At 38.4% G+C, this 14,165-nt stretch overlaps 1 protein-coding gene across 1 annotated transcript; it reads right to left on the reverse strand.

Moving 5' to 3' along the window:
• Positions 1-11: 11 nt before the first annotated feature.
• Positions 12-14,131, reverse strand: si:ch211-207e14.4 (interleukin-17 receptor D). The gene is made up of 12 exons (XM_042492278.1): positions 13,721-14,131; positions 8,754-8,838; positions 6,584-6,742; positions 5,994-6,112; positions 3,727-3,850; positions 3,359-3,397; positions 3,130-3,275; positions 2,916-2,990; positions 2,080-2,146; positions 1,646-1,792; positions 1,345-1,517; positions 12-782 (listed from the first exon to the last, which is right to left on the reverse strand). Exons 1-12 carry the CDS (start codon positions 13,841-13,843, stop codon positions 246-248), a joined length of 1,794 nt encoding a protein of 597 aa, XP_042348212.1. The 5' UTR covers positions 13,844-14,131; the 3' UTR covers positions 12-245.
• Between the last annotated feature and the right edge of the window lie 34 nt (positions 14,132-14,165).

Below are 14,165 nucleotides of genomic sequence, written 5' to 3' on the forward strand. Positions count from 1 at the left end.
TTTTTTCACAAATCCTTCTTCTACACACACGTATATTGCATGTAAACACATTTTAGAGGTCAAAGTGCACGCTTGCTGCCATCGCAGCACAACTGAGGCAGAGGTGGTTAGTTGGTCGATTGCTTAAGGATACATTGGATTGCAGATGTAGAACAAGCTCACAGCTTCTCCTGTCTGACCAGTTTGTCTGGAAGTTTGTTGCCATCATTAAATCAGGGCGGATGAATTCCTTTTTTTTTAAGTATTTAGTCCCCTTCTTCTGCAGAGTGATGCCTTTTCGCTGTCATTTCCATCCCAGCCTCATAGATAGCCAACTGCAGAGCTGCTCCAGCTGGCAACTCAAGAAAGCCCTCCTCTGAGATATGGTTTACCTTTAAGTAACGGCCCGGCCTGTGTAGAGCCACTCCATGGAGGTGGGAGAAGAGCAGCTGTAAATCTTTTGTCAGCATGTACTGAGATACCAGCCTCAGCTCGGTGGGGATGTCTGTTTCCTCAGAGTACTCAAAAATGGCTGCCATATATTTGGATAAGTCCTGTCCCCTGGCTTTGGTTCGGCCCACCTCCTCTCCGATAAGTTGAATGGCCACGTCAGAGCTGAAGTTGTTGGACCCAAAAACAAGAGCTCTGTCTGCCTCCTCATTTTTGTTGCCAGGCTTAGGTCTGTGGCTGAGGCCCTGAGAGCAGATCACTAAGATGAAGTCGCACTCCTGAATCTGCCGGCAGTGCCAGGCCATGCTGCCCTCCTCAGCCACACTCAGAGAGTCCCACAGGTCCAGGCATACCTACATACATACAGAAAAAAAAACACAGTGTCTCAACAAACTGATCTAATTACACATTTAAACCCGCCCCTGTTTAATATTAAAGAATAGAAGAAAAAAAAAGAAATGGACAATATCATCATTAGCTTTGTAAGAATTTACTCAAATAATCAGTTCATTGTTGATAACAAGTGAACATCTGAGCCAAATTTCAAGAAATTCCCTCAAAGTGTTCTTGAGATATCGAGTTTCCAAGAATGAGAAGTATGCAAGGTCACAGTGACCTTGACCTTTGACGCAAAAATCAATTTAGTTTATACTTGAGTCCAAGTAGACGTTTGTGCCAAATTTGAAGAAATTCCCTCAAAATTTTCTTCAGATATTTTATTCACAAGAATGAAACAAATCAGATCACCATGACCTTGACCTTTGACCACCAAAACACAATCAGTACATCATTAAAACCAAGTGGATGTTTGTGTCACATCTAAAGAAATTCTCTCAAGGTGCTCCGAGATATCACATTCAAGAATGTTATAGACGGACAGATGGACAACCTGAAAACATAATGCAATAAAAATACCTGCGTGGCCATGTGCTGTTGTATGAAGGCCCCTAACTGCATGACGGCTTTGACATGTGCAGGGCCATCGTAGCTGCTGTAGCAAATCAGAAGACGAGGAGGGGTCTGCCTGTTTCTTTGCAATGACATCACTTCCTCCTGAGTCCCGCTCTCTTGATGCTGCTTGATAATATCTGGATAGATGAAAAAAATAAATAAATGCTGTGTTCCTCATGATGCTGGTAATGGTTGAGACAGGATAGAGGGAAAGGAATTCTTCTTTCTCAAATGGTGTAAATTTGCACTTGGTTTGTTTTTGCACCTGGTTTCATGTCAGGTTTCTTCATCTGCAGCATGGTCTTCCTCCTGGTGAGAGCAGCCACTAAGACTACAACTATGGCTACTACTGCCAGGCACAGAGGAAGCATCAAAGCCAACGAGGGAGTGACAGAGCGTGGCGAGGGACTTTCTGAGGGTGAGACAATTGTTAATATACATGACAATTCAGTGTCAATAACATTTTGCTTTCAGGCAGAAAAGCAAAAATGTATTTGTATGCTAAAATGTATTTATCCAAATTTCTGAGCATGACTTTAAAAGATGAAAGACTGATAGAATTGATTAGACATATATAAAATATTGTGTCTGTGTCCAACATATCAACTGTAAATATAGTCCAACAGACAGTTTATATCTCCACATTTCTAAATGAAAAGCAAGAAGAAGTTTGTGTAGATCAGAAACAACCTCCCCTACCTTTTTGAATGCGCATCACCTTAACATTGAATGTTTTCCTCACTGCATCCACTTCATTAGCTGCAATCTGTGATAAAAGAAAAGTTGTGCATAAAAATTTATTTCTGACCTTTGAAACTGTACTTTGACAAAACAAATTACGAAGGATTTAGTGGCATCTATCGATAAAGTTTCAGCACTAGGGCTTCTCTTATGTGCTATGATTGACACTAAAGAGCGGAAGCATGATTGGCTCTATCTAGAGTCAGTGTTTGGTTTGTCCATGTTGGGCTACTGTAGAAACAACATGGCAGAGGACACACTCCATATGTAGATAGAAAATAGTTCATTATAAGGTAACCAGAACATGATTTTACTAATAAAACCTAGTTATGTATATTACATGCCATTTTTCCCCACAGGTGTCCCTAAAATGCTGCTCACTGGACCTTGGATTAATTCATTTTTTTTTCTTGGTCACAGCCCAGCGCAATTGACCAAACATGAAGCTACATTAGTAACTTTTATAAAAATAAAAAAGAAATATATATGTATGATTTTTTTGCTGAATATATGATGCTATATATATTCATATTCACACTAAATGAGACAGATAATGATGTCCCTGCTCACCTCCTACCACCTCTAATGCAGATCTTTTTAATGATCTTTCTCTCAGATTATGGTGACAGTTTAAGCAAATAAGACGCAACCGTACTTTCAAAAAAGTTACCAACTGTAGCTTTAAGACCCTTCGCCTATTAAACACAAAGAGTTTTTTGTTTAAAACTGTAGTAATTTTTCATATTATGTAATTGTGTCAAGTAAAGATTCATTCAAATCTATTTTTATTTTACCTCACAGGTGTAATTGGTTCCTTCTTGGAGGTCATTCAGCTGATAGCTGTGGTGAGTTTTGTTTCTGCTGGAATTCTAAGGGAAATAATAAAGTGAATACAATTAGTTTATGTGGTTTCAAATATTTCTACAATACAAATCACAGAAGCAATGTGTTAATGCACACAATGAAAACAAAACATAAATCTTAGAAGTAGAAGCTGAAACCACTTACAGGTGTGATGTCTGTGTATTTCTTCATGCCGTTTGCATAACACAGTGAGAAATAGTTTTTGATGCCCAGGTTTGGGGGAGCCAAGTTAAAGGTCACGGTGATGGCAGTCCCTTCCTGCTGGACCTCGATATGTTTGGGGTACCAGTCTGCAACCAGACCAGAATATAGGATAAAACTGATCGTAAAGTTTATTTGGGAACTATGAGCATTTCACTTCATTTTGTCTCACCTTTTTTGCACTGCTCGAGACCATTCTTCTCAGCACATGCTGCAAAACCATAATTTGCACATCATTATAGATTCAGCATAGTTTTGGCAATAGTCTTACTGAAAGATACATGAGAAAACGTGTTTAAAGGGCAGACGAGCCTCCCAATGACAGATCATGAGATGTAATAGTAAGCACTGTACAGTATGTGCCCTGTGAATAAGGACAGCCTTACATTTAAAAGTTTACCCTAGAGCCAACATGAACTATGTGAACTCTGATGAAACTGTGTGTGTGTGTGTGTGTGTGTGTGTGTGTGTGTGTGTGAGAGAGAGTGTTTGTGCGCCTTATGAGATGATATCTAGTCTAGAGCTTAAGGGGGGTCTTACAGCGCGTGGAGATGATCTTGCTGTGGTAGAACCTCTCCCACTCCTCAGGCACCGGCAGCGCCATGACGGTAACAGCATACTGGGACCCAAGGGAGAGGCCGGGGAATGGGTCCGACTTGTACACCTGCAGAACACAGCGGCAAACATGACCTTGGTTTTCTTTAAACACACTGCTCACTTGTACCTGATAAGATGTGATAAGAGTTTTTGACAAATGCTTTTTCAATGCTTTAAGAGAACCTCATTAACTTTAGTCAAATGGTTTCTCTTTTAGATTTACAGCATATATATTGTCTTCTTCATATCTTTTCACAAAAGTGTTTCTGTGTGTGAATTAAAAAAAAAAAAAAAATTCTGCCTGTTTTGCAATTTGATCATTTCTTGGTCTCACAAATCATGTTGTTTGCTTGGCATATCTTTTAAACCAGGAATGTCCAAAGTCTGGCATGGGGGGCAACTTTTAACACCTCTGGCTTGTTGTTTAGAATATACTATATGTGGCCCACCACACAATATTGGTTAACCAAGTACTATCATTTTGCATTTTTTCTGATGTCAAGACCATAGACTAGTTTGTAGACACAAATCAAATAACAACTACATAATACAAATAATGTGATAAATAGCTGGCCCCCAGGTAATTTCACATTATGTCACCTGGCACCCATTCAAAACACTCCAGCTTTTAAACCAAAGGAAATATTCCTTCAGTAGTAATGCGTTGAACAACTATTTACTTTTAGGCTGTGAACAGCAGCTGTATAGCTCGCTGGGTGGGTTAGTTAGTCGGCCGGTACAGAAAAAAATGATCCCACCATTTGGTGGCCAAAGTTTTTGCCCTAAGAGGCTGAAAATTGTCATGTGGAGTTCAAGTGTGTGTGTGAGTGTGTTTTAAAATGTGTGTAGGTGTATGTTTGTGTTCATAAAGCGGTTGTCATAGGGAGGATAATTGGACTCGTGACAAGTGTTTGCAAGGTTGTGTGTGAAGAAATGAACGCATGGATGTATGCACGTACTATGCTGCAGCTATTGCAAATTTACAAATTCTTTTTGTTGGATTCCTCTTTCTTAAATATTATAAAGATGCAGGTTGGATATGAGACTTGGATATGGTCTGATCTGCCTCCAGGAGCACCAGAGTATTAGTGCAGAGTGGTTGTTGCAGTCTGTGGCCACAAACATGTGGTTGTTTCATTTTGTGCAAATGATGCCTGATTAAGCTCCAAGACTGAAAGAGTGTTTCTCTGTAAGTCCCAACAGTGCGTAAGATGGTAATTATTTCTTTGGTTGTGACATATCTGTCTACCAGGTGTGCCTTAGATATGTTTTTCTGTTGTAAAATCCCTTATAAGTTTATTGTTGGATACTATGTAGATCCAGTAAAAATTCATTTGAGTTTACCATTACATGGAGACCACTTTATGGAAAATGTATGTAGGTCTTGAAGACACCATGGTGTCAATGCATTGCAGTTGTTAAAAGTCACTTAGATGGTTAAACTTTTTATTACACACTTCTTTCTCTTCTATGATGACCCCTTATGGCCTTATGGATATGATTAGACATGATGATATGATGTTACCTAGTGATGAGCAAATACTGTGCAACAATCTTTTGCTTTTCTGCAAAGTATGTAATAAAACTTGTCGCCTTGATCCTGTCAGACATAAAATAAATTCATCTACATTTTCAACACTTCCAGCTGCTAGTTATAGAGCATGTGGGATTTTGACCCTGCATCATAAATATTTAGTGTCCATAGTTGAGAATGTATCCTGTGGTGCATGATGTCATACAGGACATGGTATGTAAAGTCCTCCAGGACATTCAAAAGACATAACAAAAGGCTGCATAAATAATAGGCTTCTCTTGACATTTCTTCACGTGTGAAATTTACAGCTTTTGGAAGATCCTATACATAAAATGTACAGATGTTTTCTCTACTGCCATATTATTTTCAGGTTTTTGGGGTGGTGATGCCACTGTGATCATGCCTAAAATATAGCATCACTGCACAATCAGCAGGTCATAATTTTTAAGAACTAAAGGGTTCTGGTGTGTCTTCACAGGGGCATTTCTTTAGACAGACAGTTTTAGATGTTGTTCTTGATGTAGGAACCACTGGCTGATTTTATTGCTGAACCTCAAAACAATGTGTGAATGTTCTTGCAAGAAATAACCGTGAGAACTCTGGGTTTATCACAAGAATTAATGTTGGGTTGTCAAAAACAACATTCTTGACAGAAAGAGGCCAGAGCCCTGCTTACCATTTGAGCATGTGAAGCTGGGAGAGAGAGGTTACGGTGAAAGAGAAAGAGTTGACAGGCAATGGCTGACCCTCCCAAAGCCTGGAGGGACACCTGAAAGCCTCGCAAGAAGGCGATTCCTGCAACAAATTCAAAACAGACGGAGTGAAAGCAGTGTCAGGGACTCAGCAGCAATCCAACATCCAAGTTGCAGGTATCCTCTAATGTCAAAAACTGTGCTGCATGTAGTTCAATCAGTTCACTGTTCAGCACCAGTTCAGCTTTTCACCTGTCAAAGTCCCAGTCAGACAGAATGATCAAACAAGGTATCTCTCAGACTTGGAAGCATTCATGCGAAGCAACCCTTTTCACCTTTCAGTAATAATTCACTGTGTGTTACCTGGAATAAATCTTGTTTATGTCAAACGCTGATATGAGAAATTATTTTGGGGAACTTGTGTCTGTCTGACATGATAATTAGTTTCAAAACTGCCTAGAGACTTGAAAACCAACCAGACCACTTTGTGATCTCCACCCATTGTACAGACATGCTGTGGGTCTGTATAACAACTGTATACAGAAAGTGCCTTTGTCAGTCCATATTAACATACCGTATTGGCTTGGCTTCCAGGAGACAACAACGGTGTCAGATGTGGGGCTTGGCTCATTTACCACCTCAACTTTCACATCATTTGGTGCTTGGACATAGTGTTGACAGATTTTAGGGTCGTCTTCTCCTAGCAACTCAAAACATGGCCAGGGAATACAGCCTGAGGAGAAATGAGAATGTATACAAAGTGTCTCAGGCTACATATTTTCAGCACATTATGATTCCTAGTCAGCGTTTAGTAGAGTGTTGCTGGAACGAGTCTTAAAACACGGCAACACGGAATTAACATTTTTTGCACTCCTGGGTCCCTCGTCTAAATGTCAATGTTTTTTGTTTTTTATTTTGTTTTTGTAATGGGTGTTAAGTTAGATACTGTAAATAATGTCTGTGGTTAAGACAAGCTCAAGATTTTCATGTTTTACTTAATACATCAGTAAAAACCCCAATTTTTTAAACATGTCTTAAAATGGCAGTCGCTAACAAGTGGCTAAATGAGAATACAGACTGTCGTCATGTTTAACACAGCATTTCAGCCTGGTTAAGGTGACGATAGTAAGTTATATGACCGTGCAGTAGCCAAGTTATTTTTAGCCTGATGTTAACTTTTTACTTCTGGTGATTGCATTTACGCTTCAGAAAGCGTAAAAGTGATGCCCACTTGTGAAGATTATGTTGCAGAGCAAAATATTTAAGTATCATAAACATTTGTTTGCCCAAGATCTGCATTAATCCAAAAGCCAATGGGAAAATATCATTGGCTTTTTGTCTAGCAATTTTGGGGGTATGCGACGTGAAAGAAAACAGGGTAATAAAGAAAGAAGAGCCTGCATACTAACAGCTTTGTGAGGCTTTTATTTTCATTTTTTCATTCCCGCAATCACTATGCTAACATGCTACTGTTTAGCTGGAAATATTTACCTTGTTCACTCACATTTATGTGGTGTGTTAGCATGCTAACATTTGCTACTTAGCAGCAAAGTAGGTCTGAGGCTGAAGGGCGTGTCTTTAGTTTTGAAGGTATTTATTAAAAACAAAACAAAAATAAATAAAATATGGGACTAATTTAAATTTTGACCTTAACTAGCATGCTAGCATAGATAAATGAAAGGTCTGGGGATCACCAGAGTTACAATTATTATTTCTATTCATCGTTATGAGATTTACGGTAACATCTCAGAAAATGTCACGGTTCACAGTATCATGGTATTACAGAATTATTCCTCCTTATTCTTATTCTTCTTATTCTTATGCTTACTTATTCTTATTATTGTTATTATTATTATTATTATTATTATTATTATTATTATTATTATTATTATTATTATTATAACCAGTCAGAATGACCCTTAAAGGATTGAACATAGAAGGGTTAGTTTTGGTTTAACAAATGTTTCATCACTACAATTAAGACTTGAAACCATTTTTTATTGGAAATTTGTGAGTTATTTTGAAAATAACTAAAATAAAAGTGAGATTCCCCATTTTCAATATCCTAATTGTACACTGTATAATTGTCAACTCTCATATACCTTTAAACCGGTATTTCCCTGCAACCCTGAAGTTTGAACCAGTTTTTTTTTTCATAATTCTGACATTTGTTGAGATCTTTTTGGTTTGACAAGCCAAATAACGGAGATTGCCACCCAATGGGCTGCACCGCTTCATTTGCCAAAAATAGTTGTGAAGTTTGTTCATGTTAATCCAGTTGGACGAAATACTGCCAAACGTTATGTCAATAAAAACTATTAGCAATGTTGCCAGACTCAACAAATTAGACAAATATTAGACGTGAGATTACCAGTGTTTTCTTTTTCCCCATCTGTCAATACATGTTTTTAGTAATGCTCAGTACTTTTGTCATTTGTTTATTACAACCTCAGTGATGACAACTGGTCACACCCTTTCTGTATTTGCGAGACTAGCCTGTGGTCAAATCCTAATATGAAGTGCAAACAATGTAACGTCTGCACATAATGATGCTGTCAAGTGTAGCTTCAGGTTAAGGACATGCTGGATGAAGACGCTAAAGATGCAATATCTCACTGCAGCCAAAATAAATTTGCACCATCAGGGTAAAACTGCATTTAATACTGTAACAAAGTTTAAGAGGAATGCATATCTATATTAAGGAGGCTGTGATCTATAGTGCAGCTTGTCTGAATCAGACTTACTTCCAAATGCGTGGATGGAGTTAAAACCCAGAGCCCTCTTGACATCATCTCTGGTTATTCTGCAGTATTCACATCCAGGTCCACCCTGCGGATTTGAAATCAATAAATTCAGCACTATCATATGCACTTTTTTCCTATGTATGCATACTGAATCTTGTCACATTCATTTCAGGTGAACAACCTTTATTAAATAAAAAATAAAAGTAAAAAATAAATAAAAATGTAGGCTACAAAACTGGAATGTAGGAAGGACAGTTAAAAAATAACAACAATGTAATGGATGCACAGAACAACAGATATGTTCACACAGTTTTACACATGAACAAACACAATTTGATTTTCTGTAGACCTACGTTGAAAATCACATTAGATTGTCCATGGTCCGTGCTCAGCTGCCAAGAATGAGGAGGACTGGATCAGAGGCAAGAATGTGAAAGGTCACACTCTGCTTACCCAAGTGGGAAATTAGGAATTGGCAGTGGAAACGAAGACATGAGCAAAACAAAAAGCAATATTAAAAATGCGAATGGGAATGTGAGTAACATCATTTAAATTAAAAAAAAATGTTTTATTGAGGTGTTAATGGTCATTTTGCAGGCTGTAGTTTGTGGTGTTGTTGAACAGTTTATTTTATTATTGCCTCCCTACATTGGCTCCATGTTAGCTACAGAGTATGTCTTGTCTCCTGTCTCTGCGACAGAGACCCGAAATCCTCTAACAAGGCTCCCATCTGTTAAAGATCCATGATGAAGTGCTCTGGCAGCATGTTTTCATCAATAGCTGCCTCAAAACAATGGGATTTCCTTCATCTTGTAGTACATTTTTCCCATTTCTGTTAACTTTTTTTTGAGTCAACCTAAAATCCACTTTTACTCTTTAATTCCTTACCTGTGCCTGTACTAAAGGTGCCAGTGAGCTATAATAGAAGCGCTTGTCCAATATGAAAACCTACAACTCCACAATTTTGTTTGTTGGAGGGGTGGTGTATTTTTCTAATGCTTTTGAAACTAATCTGACAACCACGCCGACTTCATGCAACAATTGGGCAGGTGTGATGAGGTGAAAAAGTGAGCAGTTTTTTTTTGTTTATTATTTACCAACTATTTTTGTGACTTTTTATATATAGGTGACAACCAAGGTTTTTCACCAGCTTTTTTGTCTCATGGCATTTAAGTATGGCAGAGTATTTATCTTTAGTATCGTGATATATTTCCAAGTCAAACAGGATGGCCAGTGGGACATTTAACTCCATGGATGGATGGCTAATTTTTTTGAACTCCTGCCAAATGACTTGTCTAACAGGATTTGATCTATTTGGCCCAATAAGATTTTGAAGGTCTGGAAGAACTGCATGATTAAATCACTTTATCCCCATTAAAGTCAATAAAGAACTCATCCGGGATTAATAAGCCGCTCAGCCAGTGAGAGTCTATAGTGTGTTTGCCCTATGGGCCCCAAGATTTGGAAGATCAGGGTAAATTCACACCCAGAAAGTCGAACTTTTTTGGCTCCGTGTGCCACTGAGCACTTTACAGCCCCATAAATGATGACGTCAGCAGCTTCACTATTATTATTCCACCAATCATTAATTTGTTTGTCAAATTAAATCATACAAAGTACAACTTCAGTGAAATGCGGTCCCATCAGCTCCTTGACCTTGTGTGCTGAATTTAGTTCTTTTTTTCTACTTTAACATTATAGGCTGCTGCTTTATAATTATCCATGTTTCCAGACTACCTAAAGTTTGGTTGTTCATGGCATCAAGAACTGTTCTCGTAATCCATGATTTCTGGTTGTGGAATGATTTAATTTTAAAAACTACTAAAAATAAGGGATTACCTTATTTTCCAGTAGAGTCGTGTACATGGCTATGCAGGAAACAAGAAAGCCTTTCTGTTTTTTGTCTTTAACTGGTGTATCATATTTTGTTTCATGAATGCGTCATAAAAAAAAGTTAGTAAACAGCAGAAAGCAGCATGGAGGCCAGTGAAAATGTTTAGGTGTTTAATTATTTTTACATCTGTTACTTATTCAGTGACTCTTTCAAACAAGTTGACTGATTTTGAACAATGTTAAAGCGCTGCTTGGATGAAGATGGAGGGTATTTGTGGCATCACGTCATTGCAAAATTAGCACGTCCATTCTAGGCCCCAAGGAAGTGTGCCAGACTTTGAAGCCAAGTTCACATGGTGGCTAAAATGTGTAATTACAACTTCAGGGTCCATCATTTGGGCACCAAAAGCCTTTTTTCATTGGCCTAAACTGGAAATGAGACATCTGCAAATCAGTGGGTATTTGACATGTTTTCTATCTGAATTTGATTCATTAAGTCCGATAACAATCAGCCAATCAGAGCTGGAGCTGATAATACCCTTGTTTACTGCTGAGTCATTTGTCCCTGCTGTGAATGCTTATTGTAATCTTTCCCATTAAATACAAACACCAGATGTTGGTGGGTGGTTTCTGTCCAGTGGGAATGGGGCTCAGGAGAAATGTCCTAAATAGTGAGCCAATATTAAACAAAAACGGTTCTTTGATTATGGGGAACAACAAACAATAGTAATGATTCATAGTAGAAAGTATCACGTGTTGCTAGTTTCTGTGTTGAAACAATGCCTAGAGTTCTGAACCAGTTGAAACAAAGCATACTTAAGCATTCTTATCACTATGATTTAGAACTATCAGAATGTGAGTCAAACTGATCATGTCGAAACAGTACTTCTAGTAAATACTAGATGTTTACTTCAGAGTAAATATTAATACCAGTTCCGAGGTACACATACATATATAGCGACTGCCCTGCCCTGCAGTTGGGAGACCACAACTCGACAAACAGGTGGGGAAAATTAGAGAGGAGGAAATAATGCCATAGGCAAGAGAGAGAGAGAAAGAGTGTGTGGCGGTTCACACAATTAAACTGTCAGGTTGGGTAATGGCCATCAGAAAGTCTCTGTAGCCTAAATATTTACTTGCACGCAGGTTGAGAACACAATCGACATTCTTAGCATGCATGGCACAAAGGAGACGTCCTCAGCTGACGCGCTCACAATTGTTAGGTGGACTTTTCAGTCCACAAATAAGACACAATGAGGCATAAATAAAGGTAAAAGCATGATCCTCCATTTTCATTCTGAGCTAGAAAAACTGAAAATGAAAGCATGATCCACCATTTTCAATCTGATCTAGAAAAACTGAAAATGATACAACAAATTACTTAAGTCAACACCTGCAAAATAATTTTTAAATATAAAATTCTGCATCCACGCTCCCAGAGAAATTTGATACAGAACGAAGGAAGTTCAGATAACAGTGTGTCAGTCAAAGAGGATGCTGTGTAACTTACACTACCATTAGTTCAGCTTATGTTGACAACTACTCATTCTCCTTTGGTCGACTCACTCTTTATGAACAACTTTGGGCCAAAGGCTGAAAACAGTGTAACAAGGCCTAAACCTACAATAGTATCCCCCTTGCCTGGGGCTATCTATTTGAGACCCTATTTACAATATTTCTTACATTTCACAGAGAAATGAAGCAGGACAGTCCAAGCCAGAACATGTTAAGAACTGGGGCATTTTGTCTGATTTTCAGTCATTTCAGCAGGTATTCAGCAAGAACAGAGAGAGGCTAAGAGATGCAGTATTTATAATTCTAACCAAGCATAGAAAAACTACACAAATAACCTTGCACCTGAGAAAAGATGTATAGACATCCAGGAAAAGTGGACAGGGAAGGAGATGACATTCAGCCTTTCATAAACTGAATTGAAATTGGTAGTTTTTATAAAACTTAATTAAAAGCTATAACTAAAATGAACCCATATATAATTGCAATTTCATTTTTTTATTTTTAATATATATTTTTTCTAGAATCAAAAACGTTTTTATTTTATTTTATTTTATTTAAAGAATTACAGACCCTAAACCTTTTTACTTGGGGCCACTCAGTAAAAGTTTTCTTCTTGCTATGTGACCTGTTCAACCATTTTTTCCATCTCAGATTGTTAACTCTTCTAATCTACTACTATCTAAAATGTAAGGGGCTTTACCAAAAACTATCCATGTATTCAAGAGTAAAATCACTGATACATAAATTAAATAAAAGCTAAAAAAAAAAAGTGCAGCAGAAATATTTTTCTACTTCACTCCAATTTTGTTCACTTGTGGGCCTTCAGAATTATCTTGCAACCCTAAGAGGGGCCCCAACCACTGCTTTTGGTTTTGACCAAGTTACCCAGAGTCATTTTTGTTCTTCAGTCTCTCCTCCTTTTATTTGTAAATGTATGTAAAAAAAAAAAAAAAATCTGACAATTCACATAAATGAAGGCTGAATGAACATTGAAAAAAGGTGCATCTGTTCATAGTCAGGTTTAGTTTTAAGACAACCGCATACTATGAATTATGAATTGTTTTCAGGTCTCTGGATACAATTTATATCCCTATAGCTTGCCAAAACTTATCGCTTAGGGAGAAGGAACAATCAGAGGCTCCTGTTGTTGGAATTACAGGACACGCTTGATGGATACAAACCAATTATATCAAGTCATGCGTATCCCTCAAGACAAAAGATAACAGCCAGTAAAAATATACATTGGCCGATGAGACTGTAAATGAATCTTATGTCTGTACAGTTTCATAAATGTTCTAGAATGTTCTATTTCAACCTTGAACACAAACACTTGTTGTCAGAGCAGAAGAGCAGCTCCTCCGCTGTTCACAGCAGCCAAAAGACACACTGTCAACAAACGGAGCAGGATGAGAAGCAACATGTTTAACAGCAGAGCAAACCTCAACAGGAGTCTGTCTCAGGTCGGATGTCATGTTTTAGTTATTTGACATTGAATCCTCCTGGATTAAAGACCCCAAAATGACAAATTAAAGTAGCTGCAACACAAGACGAGCCTGCTTTTATGTCAAAAGAAAACATAGACTTGTGTAAATACACAAAAGGTCGGAAGTCCGGTTTACCTGTCGTATACAGTCCAGGCTGCAGTCCTGAGGAGTGATGACAGCCGCTGTGACATCATCCTGAGCCCAGAGCGGCTGACTACGAGCCAGGAGCTGGTACAAAACAAGCGCTGCCGTCCACATGCTGCTACAGCCAGTATGACATGCTCAAACTGTGAGCTGTGATCAACCCACCCAAACACACTCAGTGGACTATGCGACGAAAAGAAACAACCATTCGGTGCGTAAAGTGAATCCAAAGTGTCCTCTGTGGTGCGTGAGAGTGAGTGACAGTAACAAAGGAGGAGGGAGAAACACGAGGAGGGGAGTGGTGCCTTAAGGCTACGGGTTGGAGGTGCAGCCAGCTTGCTCACGGTACATGTTTTAACAGTTACGCTGCCACACTAGTTCATTTTCTTAGTTTACATTTAGCAGCCACAGCCAAGTAAAGCCTGTTCATACTGCG

This window comes from Plectropomus leopardus, chromosome 8 (assembly GCF_008729295.1).
Source record: "Plectropomus leopardus isolate mb chromosome 8, YSFRI_Pleo_2.0, whole genome shotgun sequence".
NCBI classification, from domain to species: Eukaryota; Metazoa; Chordata; class Actinopteri; order Perciformes; family Serranidae; genus Plectropomus; species Plectropomus leopardus.

Coding starts and splice junctions, on each gene's coding strand:
- si:ch211-207e14.4 (XM_042492278.1), bottom strand. CDS start 13,843: ATGTGGACGGCAGCGCTTGTTTTGTACCAGCTCCTGGCTCGTAGTCAG. Junction 2,991..3,129: donor AATACACAGACATCACACCT/GTAAGTGGTTTC, acceptor TATTTCCCTTAG/AATTCCAGCAGAAACAAAAC. Junction 2,147..2,915: donor GAACCAATTACACCTGTGAG/GTAAAATAAAAA, acceptor CTTTTATCACAG/ATTGCAGCTAATGAAGTGGA.